Source organism: Zophobas morio, unplaced genomic scaffold (assembly GCF_036711695.1).
Source record: "Zophobas morio isolate AGI-343-1 ecotype UQ-CSIRO unplaced genomic scaffold, CSIRO_AGI_Zmor_V1 ptg000011l, whole genome shotgun sequence".
NCBI classification, from domain to species: domain Eukaryota; kingdom Metazoa; phylum Arthropoda; class Insecta; order Coleoptera; family Tenebrionidae; genus Zophobas; species Zophobas morio.
This window is the reverse complement of record NW_026972116.1, coordinates 5,351,617-5,368,167: the sequence shown is the minus strand read 5'-3', so window position 1 is coordinate 5,368,167 and position 16,551 is coordinate 5,351,617. Positions and strand designations below refer to the sequence as shown.

Below are 16,551 nucleotides of genomic sequence, written 5' to 3'. Positions count from 1 at the left end.
GAATTTTTAGTTTTTATTTTCGTGTGGCATGCATGATCTGTACACCTCGTGTTTGTCATGTTGTAAACATAACCTGTACCTGTTGTCTTACGTTAAAAATATTTTATTTATGATTATAGTTGAAACAAACAAAAATGGGAAAGGTATATTAAAATTATTTCATTGCTAGATTTTTAATTTATATTGTAGGTTCAGCGATATTTTAATAAAACAGAAGATATTTCTCCAAGTTCTAAAACCTCTCCGAGTAAGGACACAATAGTATATAATATCAAACCCAAATTAAAACCGTGGGGTAGAAGACAAAGTGACAAAGTTATAAACAAAAAGAAAAAAGTCGTGAAACTCCCAAACCCTAACCCTAAATTCAAAGGCAAGGTTCCCATTCCAAAAAAACGTCTCAAAAAGTATGCAAGGGGTGAAGGAATTAATAAAACTGGAATTAAAACAAAAATTCATCAGAAAAAATTTGAGAAAAAAGAAAAAGTTATAAAATTTGCAGCTCAACAAGCGGCTAGAGCAGAAGTCTTACTAATTGAAGAAGAAGGGTAATATATTTTATAATGCAGTCAGAAAACATTTTTTGAATTAATGCGTTATATAGGTTTCTAGAAGCTGATGCTGGTGAAACTACAACTCAGTTCACGCAGAAACAAATAAGAGAAAATGTAGACATAACAGCTGCTAGTAAATGTTTTGATTTGCGTCTTGAAGATTTTGGGCCATATCGCATGAAGTATACAAGAAATGGACGTCATATGTTGTTGGGCGGTAAAAGAGGACACGTTGCTGCTTTTGATTGGGTTACAAAAAAATTACACTGTGAAATAAATATGATGGAATCAGTTCATGATGTTTGTTGGCTACATCTTGAAACTATGTTTGCCGCGGCACAAAAAGAATGGGTTTATATGTATGACAATCAGGGAATTGAGTTGCATTGCATTAAAAAACTACATAGAGTTACTAGAATGGAATTTTTACCATACCATTTTTTGTTAGCTGCATGTGTAAGTAAGACAAAAACCAATCAACCAAGTTGCTATTTAATTTTAATTTTCAGAGTGACATGGGTTATTTGAGTTGGTTGGACATTTCTATTGGTCAGATGGTATCACAATTTAATTCAAGATTAGGAAGATTAACCATGCTTACACAGAATCCATGGAATGCCGTTTTATGTGTTGGACACGTCAAGGGAGTTGTTTCTATGTGGTCCCCAAATTCTAAAGATCCTCTGGCAAAAATGTTGTGTCATAAAGCGCCCTTAACTGCTCTTCATGTAGATCCTAGGGGACAGTATGAATGTGTAAAAAATGTCATATTTTGTTTATTTATCTATTTTTACAGATATCTTGCAACTGCTGCCAGTAATAGAGAACTTAAGATATGGGATGTACGAAAATTAGAAGGACCGGTCCAAGAATACAAACTCATAACTGCTGCAAATAATTTAAATTTTTCCCAAAAAAATATGCTAGCTTTAGGAATGGGAAATGTTGTAGAAGTGTATAGGTTAGTGTAAAAGTACTTTTTGTCAATACAATTTCTAAAAATATGCATTAATTTAGGGATTGTTGCACCACCGCGACAAAACGGCCATATTTGCGTCATCGTTTTACGACATCTATAGGTAATTTAAACTTCTGTCCTTATGAAGATGTTTTGGGAGTTGCAACAGCAAAAAGTGTTACTAGTTTACTTGTGCCTGGTTCAGGTGAACCTAATTTTGATGCCTTAGAAGCTAATCCATTCCAAACTAAATCACAAAGGAAAGAAGCAGAAGTTAAATCTCTTCTTGAGAAGGTTCTCTATCTTTTTTTTTTTATTTGACAGTTTGTGATTTTTTGATTTTGTAGATTCAACCAGAGCTAATTACTTTAGAACCTAATGTTATAGCGGAAGTTGATATTCCCACGCTGAAGGATAAAATAGACGCCAAACAAAAATTACTTGTGAGTTTTTAATTTATTATTTGACAAAATTCTCATAAATCATTTCAGCACGTGAAACCACCTAAAATTAACTATACACCAAGAAACAAGGCGAAAGGTAAAGGAGGTTCCGCAAAAATTGCTAAAAACAAAAAAATTGTTCAAGAACAAGCCAAAAAAGTAAGTTATCTTTGTGGTAATAATGTAAATATTATTAAAAAATATTTTAGGAGTTTGTTAAAAGCACTAAGGATTTCATTCCAAAGTTGAATATCCAGAAGGAACAACAGAAAGAGAGTGGTGTCTTGGACAGATTTTTACCCAAGAAACGCAAAACGTAGTGTTTATTTGAAATATATGATTTACTGAAGAATAAGTGGAATTATTTCTTCAACCAAGTTGTCTCTATTTGCCACGTTGACCTGAAAATTCACATTGAAAATTTTTATAATTTTATTAAAATAACATACTGTGAATAAATGATTAGATGTATCGCTTTTCAGTTTTTGTACTAGGGGACCTCCGCCTTTTAAAGGTACTGTGGCAATGATTTTGCCCTTTTGACCTGTGAGTACAGTTTTAATTTTGGCTTCAAATTTTTTACTCAAAAGTTCCATTTTTCCAATTTCATCTATTATGAGTATTGAACTAGTCTGCAAAATTACACTGATTTAATGGTTTAAAAATTATATGCTTAATTTACCTTATTAAATATAGGAAGTGCTACTTTTTCAAATTCTTCAATGTGTACATTATAACTTCCAACTTTATATTTTGACTCACTGCCTGCGTTACTAAAAATTAAAGGTCTAAACTTTAGTTGGTTGTTAAGTCATATGACAATCAATACCTTTTTCTTGCTAAGACTCCCCTGACATTGTCTAGTGTAACAATATCGAAACCTATCCTGTAATTTTTGCTATCCCGCAACTCTTCTGTGTAAAAACCAGTGACTTCTAGTGCCATGTCTTTTAATTTGGTGGCAATTTTTTTTGTTAGAGTAGTTTTACCAATTCCTGTTACATCCAATTGAGATCACAGTTATCAGTTCGCTTATATTTTACCTGGTAATCCTTGTAATATAATGTATGGCATTTCTAATTACAAACTAGTAGATATTCCTATGAAGTTTGTTCAATGAAGTTGTATGACACTAAAGTTAACAGCATAAACATCAACAAAAAAAAAAACAAGTCACAAAAGTAAAAGAACACCAAGGAATCGCAATTTTGGAATGAAATTTTATACATACGCTTCATAGCCTAACTAATTGAAATTAAATAATATTGAAATTCTAATCAATTCTTATGAATTGATTAGAATTTCCGTATTGTACTCTGGACCAATAACACTGTAAGTGTACAAGAAACATTTGTTTTCCTTAAAACTACTGAACCGATACCATTCAAATTCTAATTAATTCTTATTTTGACAACCTTTAGCCTATATATAAAATTTCATTACAAAATCATCGTTCCTTTTTGGTGTTCTTTTACTTTTGTATATTTTGTGAGCCCTAGAAATAAACTGTCAAAGTTTAAATTTAATCTTCACATTTTGCTGAGGGAATTTAAACATGTAAACTGTACTTTAACTTGAATATATCTCAATATATTTTGAAGTATGAAATTGTATTTAGTACATACATAAAACCTGTGACTACACCACAGCCTCTGACCATAACCTCACTTCTAGACACAGACTTCTAGACTTCTAGACTTCAAGGTGCTTCAAGTTTGATATTTGTTGGTTGTTTGTACTGTACTTCACAGAACGTCTTTAGTTCAACTTCGACACCATAGAATAGTAAAGAGTAGAATTCTGTGCATGGTGTCAAATATCGTTTCCCATTTTTTTATTGAATAATTTTATTTAAAACAACAAGCAAAACTTAAACACACGTTTAAGTGACTTTTTGGGATTCGTATGGATTTAAGTTTAACCTTCGGATTACCAAGAGATTTTAATGGCTTCGATTACCACGCGAGGTCAAAATTGACCCCAGCTTTTTTTTAATGATGGAAAAAACAAGTTGTTGACAATTTATTTCTCAAGCTGAATTCATTTTTCAGCAAAAATAATATTTGTTTGCTATGTTGTTTATTATAAAACAAAATCACGGTGGTAGAAGTAAGGTGTGGAAACCTCATTCATAACTTTCCTCAAAATCATTGGTAGAAAACACAAATCGCGTGGTTTGGATTATATGTCATTATCTGTCCACACCGCAGCGACGTCTAGAGAGATCAGTTGAAATTAAGTAATAGAAAACTGTATTAAATCTTTGACCACGACCTTCTCTATTAACTAGTTAATAGAGAAGGTCGTGCTTTGACATTTATGCCAATGTCATTTATTACAATCACAAATGTCGAATCATCCACCAATCACACGATTCACACCAAAGACCAACCACAAACCGTAGTGCTGTGATTTATTTTCCCTCCAACGAATCTGTCACTTATTTCATTCATAAATACACTGAGAAGTTGAAATGTTAATACATAGATGGACATACTGTGCTGCATACTATTTCGTAGTAAATAAGCCTACTGGGATGCGTGTTTTATTCAACAAATTGGAGCGGCTTGTTTCCACACCTTACTTCTACCACCGTGAACAAAATTGTTGAAGCATTAGGTTGTCTTTTATTTGGTGCAGTTGTTACAAGTGATTGTACATTTTTTTTTTGCAAATGTTGCTTACATACAAATTGTTTACATATTTCACATGCCGTCCTCGTCAAAGGCAATAATCAAAACACAAGCATTATATATTATTTTGTAGTTAATTAATTGTTGTCAAACGTGTTTGGGTTGGCTTTCAAGGAACTGATATATTTCATCCGGTCCCATCACCATCAGGATAAACAAGGGTCCTATTCTCCGATCCATATGTTATAGTTATACCCTCCGCTCCGTCAATTAATGACAGAGAAAAAGCATTGAAAAAGTTACTGCACAAATTTTAATTTTTACAAAATGTGTAGACCTGCACAGCAATTTACGCCCGGATAGCGAGGGTGAATATGAAGTGATCAAATAGACAAACCTATCGAAACACACGTAACGATAATAATGTACACACAATTCTGCATGAATAATATGTATTATTTTAAAAACGCAAATATATGTATAAAATATATAAGTCAATTTTATGGTATGAATTACCAAGTGGGGTTAAAATTGACCACAACTCGCAAATATTTTTTTTTTTTTTTGGAGATGACACAAATTACTACAATAATAGTAGATTATGATATTAGGATTAAAAGTGCAACATTTTTTGACGAGTCATTGATTGGATTTGCGAGGCGAAACAATCAATTGGGAGGCAAAAAATGTCACTTTAATCCGAATAACATATGCTATTTTTTCTCCAACCGAGATAAAAAATTTTGGAATCGGGAAGTTTAGCTCTGGTCGCTCGGTTAGAATTAAATTGAATAATAAAACAAGTAGCCAGCACAGATGTAGTTGTAAAGTGAACAAACCATCAATTTTACTATAAAAAGTAGGTAAACAGTGGTTCGTCTAGTTTTCTTAAAATTCTGGAAACATTATTTTTTAGTATATGTTTAGGGCTTTTTATAAAGAAAAACATAAAATTTGCAGATCCATTTTTTTTTTAAATTTACCTAAGGAGCCGGATTTGTATAAATAATTGTTCTTTAAGAACAAGGGAACTTCTGTCTAAATAACTGAATTTAAAAATAGTATGTTTACAAGCTCCTCTTGTATGTACATTTTTATTAAGCTAATTCCAGATTGATTATTATTGTACCGTTTAAAACTAAATGAAACTCAAACATTTCATCATATTTTAATAAAAACAAACAACATTTATAAAATTTAAATTTAAAGAACATCACTGGTACATCAACACAATAAAATCGAATACATTTTGTTTATTTAGTGTGATTAAGTAGATTATACATTGTAATTGACTAGGTCCATTTTAAGTTTATTATTTTTTATTTTATGTAATATTCTAGGAAAGTAAACCCTGGTTACTGTTCATTACAAATTCTAAAATATATTTTTAACAAAATCGATAACAATTATTAATGATATAACAACATGAACGAAACAGTAGAACCAGTAACAAATTAACAAATGCATTTTATACAAGTAATCATTTTATAGTATAATGTTTGTGATTATAAAAATACGTAAGTCCTAAAAATTAGATCCAAATCTTTTGCTTTTAGAAATACTGAGCTAGATTTTTACTAATTACTAAATTAAAGTATCATCATATCACAGTTGAAGAAAACTAATTTTCAAGATATACACATTTTTGTAAAGCCACGGAAGGTGCTGTCCAAATTAATTATTTCCTTTTGCTATACAAGTATCCGAATTATCTCTAATAGGCTTTAACATGTTTAACTCATAGAAAATAATGAATTATTGAGCACCTTCTTATTACCACAAAAGACAAAACGATTGTTGGTCGCACATAAGTTAGTCTCAGTGGATCTAAATGACCTGATTATTTAAATGTGTGAACAAAAATCGAAAAATCTCAATAAAATTAAAACTTAGAGAGGATGGATCAACTTTTTTGAGCGTCAAGCAATTGTTGCTTTTGTTTTACCGTTTTTTGCGATATTTTTTACATTTAACTGAATTCTGTCTTCGTACTTAATTCTTTAAGTTTATTTTTTTATCGAGCTTATTAATTATTATTGATCAGAAATTTATTAGAGTTCTAGGCTGATTAGATTTCTAGAGTTAAAATAATTTTTAATCACTTTAAACATTAAGTTAATTAACATTATCCGCTGTTAAAAATGTAAACCAATAGTAGCTTTTGAATTTTTTCAAACATGAATTAGATTATTATTTACTGTCCACTTTTTTGGCCGTGATTAAATTAATTTAATTAGTGAAATTTAACTAACAAATAGTAGTCTCGAAGGGAAATTAGGATTTTATGTTAATCAAAAACATTGGTAAATTTGATTAGAAGAGAGTGATTTGAGTTTCTTCAAAGTCACAAGTGTACACTGAATTAGACTTTGAATTGTTAAAATAAATATATTCTCTTGGTTAACTATTTCATAAATGTTAAAGTTCAAAATATCTTAAAATCAAGAGTGTATAAAAGATTTTTGAAACAAATTTCAAATTTGGATACAATTTTTGATAATAAGTAATGAATAAAGACATGATATTAATGGTAAAGTTTTTATTATTGAGTATGGGTTTTTATTTAGCATTTCAAAAAATTGTTTATTATATAACATATGTTTTAAAAGTTGCCGGTTGAATTTTCGCTTGTTGATGGTTTTATAATAATAATAATTTATTAACAAAATATACAGTTTTACAAATTTTTCTGATATAAAATATGTTGTATCTTTTACTTTTTTGTGTACGTTGGCAGTAACTTGGTACATACCTACGCTAAGAAATAGTCAATGCTCTTCCTGGTATTAAGTTGTGAATAAATTTGTATATACAAAATTGGTATGTATGTATAGTGAAAATTTCATTTCAATAAGAACGCAAAGATAATTTTTAATTTTGTCTCTTATTAAGAATTATATTAATATCGAAAAAAATACAAGTGATTCCAGTCAAAATGATATGGCATACATGTTTGAGATTTTTCGATTTATTTCGTTTTACGACTAATGATTATTATTAGAAATTGTAAATTAATATAACTGATGAGTATTACATTCTTATATTATTTCATATTATTTTGAGAAGCTATTACAGACATTAAATATCGTATTTGACCTAATTATGAGAACTGTACTTAGTTGTTAACAAAACCAGGACGCTAAAAATATTTTTCATTTTAATAGTACAAACTACCTGTAGTTGCGTCTCATTTCATGAGAGAAGATGAAGTATCTACGTGAGAATAAAACAAGAACATTAACGTCTAAATTTATCACTTCATGTATTTAAAAATGTCTAAAAGCGCACATTTCCCCTTCTAGCTTATTAGTAAAATTTATATCAACACTAAATTTACTCTTGTTATAAATCAGATCCACTGAGAATACAAACAGAATTCACAATTCTGAAACTATAACATTCACTTAAATAAAATATAAACACCCAATAGTCAGTATTCTTAATAATTCCATTTATTTTAATGATTGTTATGCTTGATTCGACTCCACACAGTTTCATAGTTTATGCCATTCTGAGTGTGCTAGGGGAAGGTGAGCAAGAATGGATCACTCTGTGGGTGGGCGATCCGGGCTTTCCAGTCGATAAAGCAGGTGTCGGATGTCTGGTACGGACGTGACGTCACAACGGATACAGTTCATGTTGACCTACTGAAGAGTAAGTAACACCACTCGGAGCGCTTTCGACCACGTGGGAGTTAAAATATTGCTGAAAGAATATAGTCCTACGTCAGTCGTAATCGTGGCATAGTAAAAACGAACAAAAAGGGAAAAAGGCCACTGACACGTTTTTATCTGTCTTGTGTCAGTGAACCACGAAATCTGGACACGTCAAGACATAAATAATACGGGGTGTTTTGAAGTGTGAGGATAGATACAGATACACATAAGTTGCAAGCCTAGTTGTTCAAATAGTTGACAGGACGAGATAAAAGAAAATATATCGCGGAGTCTCGGCCGGAGGCAAGCGTATCGGATTACCACATCATCTAAAGCCGTTTTAATACGAACCAAAATAGAACGGACTTGTAATTTATTTGCTTATTTGCGGGTTGTTAAAACTACCTACACCATAATTTTCTTTTTTTTTTGTACTGTGAGACGAGGCTTCGCAGTCGGGTCTCTATAGATTCTAAGGAGCGTAATTTTATGAACCGGAGATGATATTCTTACGTAACTGTTACTCTGACGTTCATAAAATATTATTTCTCCATTATCTTTTATTTATGTGCTAGTTTGTGCACTTAAACTTGAAATAAACCAAAAGTTTATCTTTTTTTTTTTGGTTAAAACGTAGTTAATTAAACTGTACAGTTTCTTCCTTGTCAGTGAGGGATGGATGATATTATTTAAGATAACTGATAAGTGATAAACTTTTAAAAATTCTCTCAGTACAGGCGTACTAGCCATTAAAGAAAGTAAATCTTGTTGTTTGTTCCATTATTTCTTTATTTATTTTAAACGGATGAAACACAAAAACAGAGCCCGTAGCAAAACTGAAAATACTTCCATGTACAGAATGTTGCTGTTAAGCCAGTCATGTATAGTCATGTTTTTAACTGGATGTTTGTGTAGTGTGTTACATATATATAATATATTTATAAAAAATATTGTTATTCCTAAAAATTATTGTTGCTGAAAATTTTGCAAATAAAATAACAAGAGTACATAAATTTTAACGATAAGCTTAACCCATTATTAATCTTACATTGGATGACGTGGGTAGGTATACGGTCGTAATTTTATTGAACAGAACCCTATATATTATCCCCGTTTCCTTTACTTTTTCTTTTTTTATTGACACACAATTAAACTTTATGGTTATGGTGACATTTTATTTTTCTAAAAAAAATAATAACATTTTGATTTTTTTTTTGGTAAAATTATTTTACGGGCAAAATGTTATCTAAAATAAATTAGTATCCCGGCGCATTCGCCATTTTAAGAACGTCTTTCATGTGAACTTTAATTTTAATTTCTTTGAAATTAAGTAATACTAATAAATCTTTCGCATAACTGTTAAACATATTTTTTATGTATACTTTAATAATATATTTCGCAAAATTTGTAATAGAAATGAGTCGGAACAGATAATTTGTGGTACTATTAACATAAATCACTTTTTCTTTTTCATTTAGGTGACACAAAACTGCAGATTGAAGGAATATCCATCTCTAGGTGACGTGACCCAACTCTATAAATCATGTAAGTCGATTTATCCTCTAAATTTATGTGCAACTTAATTGAAAAAAGTGAGACACTGTCAAGCAAGTAATTCCAAACGCGTTCGGAATAAGTCTGGGGATTGCTTACAAATTGTCCGACCTGACCAAAGGTGACAAAAATTATAGCTCTTTCTAGTCGGAACAATGAAAAAGCTCTAACACTGCAGTGGTTATTATGCCATGAATTTATCTCAAAAACTCTTTAGAGAGTTGAACTCGTCCGTACGTGTTCTTGGTGCAGATGCATAAAATAAAATAAAGCTCGGACGATATCAGAATATATGGATATAGATGCAAGAAAAAAATCTTAAATAATGCGGCATTTTTCGCGCAGAAACAAATAGGCTTGCTGTTAAGAAAGACAAAGTATGCATAAAATTCCACTCGAGTGAACTTGGCGCGTATTTAACGACTTCTATTTTTTTGACAAGGATATGAGAAGAAAATCCTTGATTCCCACCCCGACCGCAATTAGTTAGAACAACAATGTTTTATTCATGACTCGTCTTACTCTTAATCTAATTACTAGGATTAAATCTGCGGAATTTTCGGCATACTTAGTTCTAATAACACAGGAGTAGTTAATAATGTAGATCAACAGTTGTATTCTTAATCGATCTGACAAACACATAATCGAGGATTTGCATGCGTACTAAATTCTTGTCAACATTCTATTCACATCAAACTACTGAATGTAAACACATCATGAGCTCAGTTTTATACATGAAATGTGTGGTGTTGTGTGATCTTAGGCACACGAAACGGTGTAGGTGTGTGCTGTATGATGTCAATACAGGGTGATTTTTGCCTCACGTGTAGAAAAATCTTGTTCGTGTTGTAACGACGTCTGGGTGGTATTTCAGTTTTTTTTTAATTCACCACGAAAAAACTGCGCAATTATGTTTTTATGAGGCTGGATTCCAAGCCAAAGATTGTTTTATCGACAAAAACAGATGTCGCTTCTTTTAAAATGTCAAAGACGTCGGTTTCAGGAGAGTAATTGATCAAATATGCAAGGAATGTCGCCAGATCATTTACTGTACTGACTTTTTAATCAAGTCACGAGACGTAGAAAGTTTAAGCTTGAACAATTTGAGATAAAGAATGTTGTTTAATTTAACCTTTTCATTAAGTACACTGATAAAATACAAATTATTTAAATATTTGGTGTATAACTTTTGAAACAGATTTACGTAACCAGTGTTTGACATGGTAAAAGAATCGAAAAAATGAATTAAAATAACTTTGCAGTTAAATAGCAGAAGTAATATTACAGAGGAGAATGAAAAAGCGTACATTTTAGATGAAATGAAGAAACAGTAAAAGGTAAAAATAGATCTTCTACGGATTTGCTTAGACAATTGTTTCATTGAATATTGTTTAAAATAGAGTACAAAATTTACGCTTATAGAGGATATCAGAATTGTTTCGATGGGAGGTATATCTCTTCTGTTTTATTTATTCTATTCAACTGATTTTATTGATTCAACTGAGTAACCACAGTAATAAATTATATTACAAAAGTATTTTTTACAAGTCGCGAATAAAATATTATAACTACGAACGATAAATCAGAATGGCGTGTATATATATTTACAGTGCTCTTACTATTTACAGATCTCACCAAACTTACTAGTTTTATACAAATTATAATTTTTCGTGGTTAATAATGAAAGAAATGTCTATAATCGAAGTCTAGTTTGTACCTATAGTGTGGACTGTTTTGATAAAATAAATTTTCTGTATAAGTATGTAGTAGTTTACAATTTTGATACAAGCTTAGGAATTGCTGATCTTAAAAAATAATTATTTCTTAGATTTGTAAATTTTGTTTACAAATTCACAGCGTTAATTAATATAATATTTTCAAAAACCGTAGTAGAAATTTCAAGATGAAAGTATGAATACGTTATACTAAAAAAAAGAATAAAAAAGGTAAAGTATCAAATCCATAAACACTAGATCGCAAACACAAAACAAAGTCCTCATGTGTAAAACAGAAAACTAAGATGAACTAACGACAACAACAGATAAATCAATAAATGTATAATGAAAATGAGGTTGCGAAAATATCGTTTTTGCATATTGTCGTCTTTCAAACCGTAGCATCACTGATGTATACAATGCGTTTCATTCCTATTGTTCGTTCAAAATTGTTTCAAAATCATTATCTGCATGGAAACAAAGGGTACGACATAGAATGTAAAAAATTTAACAGTTCAGAGATATTATAAACTTAACTCGATAATTTTGTTATGAAAGCAGTTTATTGTAAAAGAAATAATGCGATTTACATAATAAAAAGTAAGCTAATTAGTTTGTCTTTTCTCGTAACACTGGGCTGTGTTATTTCACACAGCAAAGAACGAATTAAGATCAGAATCATAAATTACCATTTTTTACTGCATTTTAGTCTAGAAGCTAAGGTTTTTAAAAATATTTAGTTCTGTTAACGCACGACTAAACTCATCTAGAATATTCTGAACTGCACTTAATACAAATAAAATTTGTTTAAATAAAAATTTATTACAACTGATAGTTAATTTTTAATAAATTACGTTTCAGCATTAGTTGAGTAATCGTGTAGATATTGTTGCTTCTCACTGACAAATTACTAAATGTAAAGACAGTTGTAAATTTATTATTTAGGCTTTTTTGGCGAAATATGTCTTTTAATAATACATTTTTTCATTTTGCAATTCATATTTTAATTATTTTTGAATTCATGTAGGAAGATTAGTGACGAATTCATTTTTTTTATGTTCCACAAAAAATTCCAGCGTTTCACTGGAAAATTGTATTATATAAAATTTTTACCGACGAATACAAGTGGCAAAAAAATAATTAAATAGCCTAAAGTACGATTTACTGGATAAGTTTTACATCAAATTAAAAAAATAAGTCGTAATTGTTTTCAATTCATACGAGTTCATAGTCGTAAAAAACAAATGACTATTCGAATCTTAGTTGATGATGAATTTGTAATTCACTTCTAAAAAAAGGGCTGTTTTACACGTCACAAAATTATTCTGAAAATTATTACCAAAATTTATGGTAGAAATTTTGCAAGAAGAATAGTTTATACCTTGATGGTAAAGTGCGCAAGAAATTGCGCAGATGTTCAAAACCTAAACAAATGGTCATATTCATGCTCTTTCAACAGTTTTCACCAATGTAATTTGACATAGACATCAATCACATTGTGTCTACTTTGTAAACAGTAATTATTATTCTTTTTCGCTAATATTTAGTGGTAATTTTTTCCGACACTAGGACTAAATAACATTCTACTTTCTGTTAATTCTTTTAATTGTGCGACGTTTCGGAGACAGCCGTCGCCATTATCGAGATTTATTTTTCGAAAATTTAACTACATTATTCTAAATTTAAAGTTGAAAAATAATTTTATTCGCCCCTGTTTGACGTGTGTGGTTTCGCACAATTAAAAGAATTAAAAGAAAAAAGAGTGTTATTTAGTCCTAATGGCGGAAAAAAAATACCACGAAATAATAGAGAAAATTTTAGGAAAAAAACGGCCACAAAGTTAGAAATAAGTAACTGTTACGTTGTTATGTATTTTCTGTTAAAGCAAAATCTAGGTAAATCGAATAAAGTATACCTTGGTGATTATAGTTTGACTCCCATTTTTTTACTTATTTGTCTGGGCAAAACAATTTAGGAAAACATAATTTTACATTATTATTTTTGAAAATAAATTCTTCGGTATCTTTAAAATAATATGACTGTATAATTGATAGAAATGAAAAATTTGATGGGTTTACTTAAAGGCACATTGCTTTTTAGTTTTCACTTCCTGGAAACACATTCAGTTTTGGTGTAAAATATAATAAATGACCAAAAGCTGCAAACCTAGAAAAACGCATTTTTTATGAAAAGTTGTACATAGCTTCATTTGTTTGTGCGTATGGTGTCATCACCAATTTGTAGCGAAGTCAATTTTTGGAAGACCGTAAGCGGTGACGATGGATAAGGAATTTTGTAACAAGTGCGCTGCCCGCCACGCCGATGTCCCAAGAATGTCATTAATTTTTGGTGGAGAGCAGCGTGAAGAAGTGCCATCGACCACCAACGAGGTTTTTTCTGTTAGAGAGTTGACCTAGAAAAAACCAACCCAGCCTTTGAGTAGCGTCATCATTGACACTACCCGCCGTCTAGTAAGTACTCCTGGTAGGCATTGCATGTTTTCATTCGCCACCACCTTGCAAACGCATCGTCCAACCTCCTCGTTCCTTTTTTGTGCACATACGCAGATAAACAAGGAACATTGCCGCCATTCCTGATACTGCCGCCGCATGACCTCTTTCGGCGTACCGATCCGCATTTTGTCTCCCTAGCAACTGCAGTAGCACCGTCCAGCTAGGAGCCGCCGCCAGGGAGGCCACAGGCGGACTTTAAGCGAACTTGGTTTCTTTCTTTTGTTTGCAGAAAATTTATTTTAATTAGCTTTTTTATATTAGTTCTGTAGTTGGCGAGGCAATAAAGGCCGAAATTTTTTATTTTAAACGGACTGTTATTGACTGCAACCCTCCCGTAGAAGACGCCAACCCATGGCGTGAAAGTACCCTTTTCGCTAGGACCGGCCGGTGTGTCAACAGCGGCACTAGTCGGTCCAAGACACGGCATTGACGTAGGCCACAACCTCCACTAAAATATCGGCAGCGTCTCTGTCACCGTCACCGACTTTCTGGTTTCATCACAATATGGAGCAGTATGGACAAAAACAGGTTTTTGCGTACCGTTAAGGTAAAAAGTGGTCACGTGTGTGTGATTAGTATGAATTGTAATGTAAGCAGTAAGATGGTGTTGTAACATGTTGCAGTTATGTCTTCAGTAAGATGGGTTACTGGGATCTTAGTACTGCAGTCTAGTGTCATAGGACTTGGTTTAAATATCGAAGAATAACATGATCTCCTGGTTCGGCAAATTTTGGTGCAGTACGAAAGCTCAAAACAGCTACATTTGACGTTTGGTACTATGCGATCAATGAGCCCAATGTTTGTGACAACAGACGTGTAATATGGTGTGGAGGGTAGCTGGATTAGCAATAGATCAGTATATTTCCGAGTTGGATTCTTTAGAATGCAATCGTATGTCCGTCCAAATTGATGGTGGAACATCGACAACACAACTGAGTTGGCGTAATCAACGGTAGCACTAGAATGATCAGTGGAACCACGCCATTACTACTGAATATTTTGTGGGGTTATATGTTTTGAGAGTAGGTTTTAATTAATTTTTATTGAGGGATTTATGATGGCAGAATTGCGTCCAGGCAATATTACAACCGATACCCACTCCATACATACAACGGAACGAAGAAGCTTTATTATCGCAAGATAACGCTCGTCATTATTTAAGTAATACGTCCTGAGGTCAATCTATGTACCGCATTTCATTAAAAAAAATTGCCTTTTTCTATGTGTTCAGTTGTTTTGTGTCATTTAATTTGCTGCACTTATATTGTGGTTCATTAATTCGGTTAAATTATACTCGAAATACTACAAAATTTCTCGTTCTTTTTAGATAGTAAACATTGCGGACATTTCTTTGAGACAGTGTAGATTTGACCCTGGAAAATGATCAACATTTTTTTAGAGTTAACATTGACCTTAAACATATTAACATAGTTAATGCTACGCTAAATTTTCAAAACGAATTAAGTATAATGCCTGAAGCCATTTCGTTTAGTTGGTATTATGTTTTTAGTAATAAATTCATGCCGATGTATATGTTTTTATTTATTGTAAATATTTCTTGAACTGTTGTTGAAGGTATGAATATTTTTTCTTGAATTTGCACCATATGTTTTATTTTAGTAGCATATAAAAAGCGTAACCAACTTGTGAGAGTTTGTCAGTATTTGCTGCAAATATGACTATTTAGTGTTTGTTGATGGTAAGTTACTTCGATATCATGCAGAGGTGGTGCTGGTACGTTGCGAAAGAAGCACCAACATCGCTACGGTTTTACGGTACCTCCAGAGTCATGTGAGGGAACAGGAGAGAGAAATAAAGACCTATATCAAAAATCTGATTATTCAACACCATCAGGTAGAGATTTACTTTTTGAAACAGTCCTCCATGGCAATCTTTACTATTGGATGGTCCAGTAGATTAATGAGTATAGGGATAGGCAGAAGTAGATGAGGCAATAAGCAAACAATTATTGCTGTAGTTTAACACGAAATGGGATGGTGCGGTCAATTAAATATAATACGATATACTAATGGTACAGAGCGGTAAATACATATAAAGCGATTCACCATCTCCACGGTGCGACAAACGTAGAGTGTTGAAAATGTAAAACAGGGTGCAAATATAATGGCGCGGAAAAACTATGACTACGAACTAGAACGGAACCGTACAAGATGAGGAGGGATGCTTTAAGTAATCACTATTGCGGATGAATGACAATAAAAGGATCGTTTATTATAAAGTAACACCGCTTATAAAGTCGTTAGATGAAGCTGAAAATAGTTAACGGTTTTCTGTTACTTTTATTCTCATTGTTATTATTTTATTATTTAACAAACAATGGGGGAGATGGCATCGCCTGTTATGCCCGCGTACAACTACTACTATGTATTGTAACTTAAATAACAAACAGTATCAAAGTATACAAACAGTAGATGTGTTGGTGACTACAATAGGAATCGTATTTGGCTTTAAGACCTATCAGCGTTTGACTTTAGACCACTTCTGCAGGCAACGAATTCCATGCA

The 16,551-nt window shown here is 31.8% G+C and overlaps 3 protein-coding genes across 9 annotated transcripts in view; 1 reads left to right on the top strand and 2 right to left on the bottom strand.

The window, feature by feature from the left end:
- The first annotated feature begins 23 nt into the window (after window positions 1–23).
- On the top strand, window positions 24–2,426 carry LOC135126704 (WD repeat-containing protein 46-like). The gene is made up of 9 exons (XM_064052800.1): window positions 24–143; window positions 190–548; window positions 605–1,010; window positions 1,064–1,299; window positions 1,351–1,515; window positions 1,572–1,806; window positions 1,860–1,955; window positions 2,004–2,114; window positions 2,165–2,426. Exons 1-9 carry the CDS (start codon window positions 135–137, stop codon window positions 2,273–2,275), a joined length of 1,728 nt encoding a protein of 575 aa, XP_063908870.1. The 5' UTR covers window positions 24–134; the 3' UTR covers window positions 2,276–2,426.
- On the bottom strand, window positions 2,266–4,380 carry LOC135126705 (nucleoside-triphosphatase THEP1). Of its 4 annotated transcripts, none has more exons than XM_064052803.1 (6): window positions 4,348–4,380; window positions 2,999–3,087; window positions 2,785–2,950; window positions 2,638–2,728; window positions 2,405–2,587; window positions 2,266–2,356 (listed from the first exon to the last, which is right to left on the bottom strand). In XM_064052803.1, the coding sequence occupies exons 2-6, from the start codon at window positions 3,027–3,029 to the stop codon at window positions 2,297–2,299; spliced, it is 531 nt and encodes a 176-aa protein (XP_063908873.1). In that variant the 5' UTR covers window positions 3,030–3,087; window positions 4,348–4,380; the 3' UTR covers window positions 2,266–2,296. The 4 variants fall into 4 exon arrangements, with proteins under 4 accessions (XP_063908873.1, XP_063908872.1, XP_063908871.1 ...); XM_064052802.1 differs by lacking the exon at window positions 4,348–4,380 and adding an exon at window positions 3,431–4,003; XM_064052801.1 differs by lacking the exon at window positions 4,348–4,380 and adding an exon at window positions 3,581–4,002.
- A 2,625-nt stretch (window positions 4,381–7,005) lies between these two features.
- Window positions 7,006–16,551, bottom strand: part of Dop1r2 (Dopamine 1-like receptor 2) — a 266,998-nt gene continuing 257,452 nt past the window's right edge. For 2 of the 4 annotated variants that reach the window (XM_064052792.1, XM_064052789.1), the window contains exon 4: window positions 8,219–8,293. Coding sequence is in view for 1 of the 4 variants with exons in the window: in XM_064052790.1 (XP_063908860.1) it covers window positions 8,207–8,293 (87 nt within the window). In the remaining 3 variants the exon portion in view is untranslated. Of the gene's footprint in view, window positions 8,294–16,551 lie in introns of all 4 variants that reach the window. The other 2 variants (XM_064052790.1, XM_064052791.1) reach the window with 2 other exon arrangements.

Coding starts and splice junctions, on each gene's coding strand:
- LOC135126704 (XM_064052800.1), top strand. Junction 1,300..1,350: donor CATGTAGATCCTAGGGGACA/GTATGAATGTGT, acceptor CTATTTTTACAG/ATATCTTGCAACTGCTGCCA. Junction 1,516..1,571: donor AATGTTGTAGAAGTGTATAG/GTTAGTGTAAAA, acceptor GCATTAATTTAG/GGATTGTTGCACCACCGCGA.
- LOC135126705 (XM_064052803.1), bottom strand. CDS start 3,029: ATGCCATACATTATATTACAAGGATTACCAG. Junction 2,951..2,998: donor TATATTACAAGGATTACCAG/GTAAAATATAAG, acceptor TGGATGTAACAG/GAATTGGTAAAACTACTCTA. Junction 2,588..2,637: donor CACTTCCTATATTTAATAAG/GTAAATTAAGCA, acceptor GTAATTTTGCAG/ACTAGTTCAATACTCATAAT.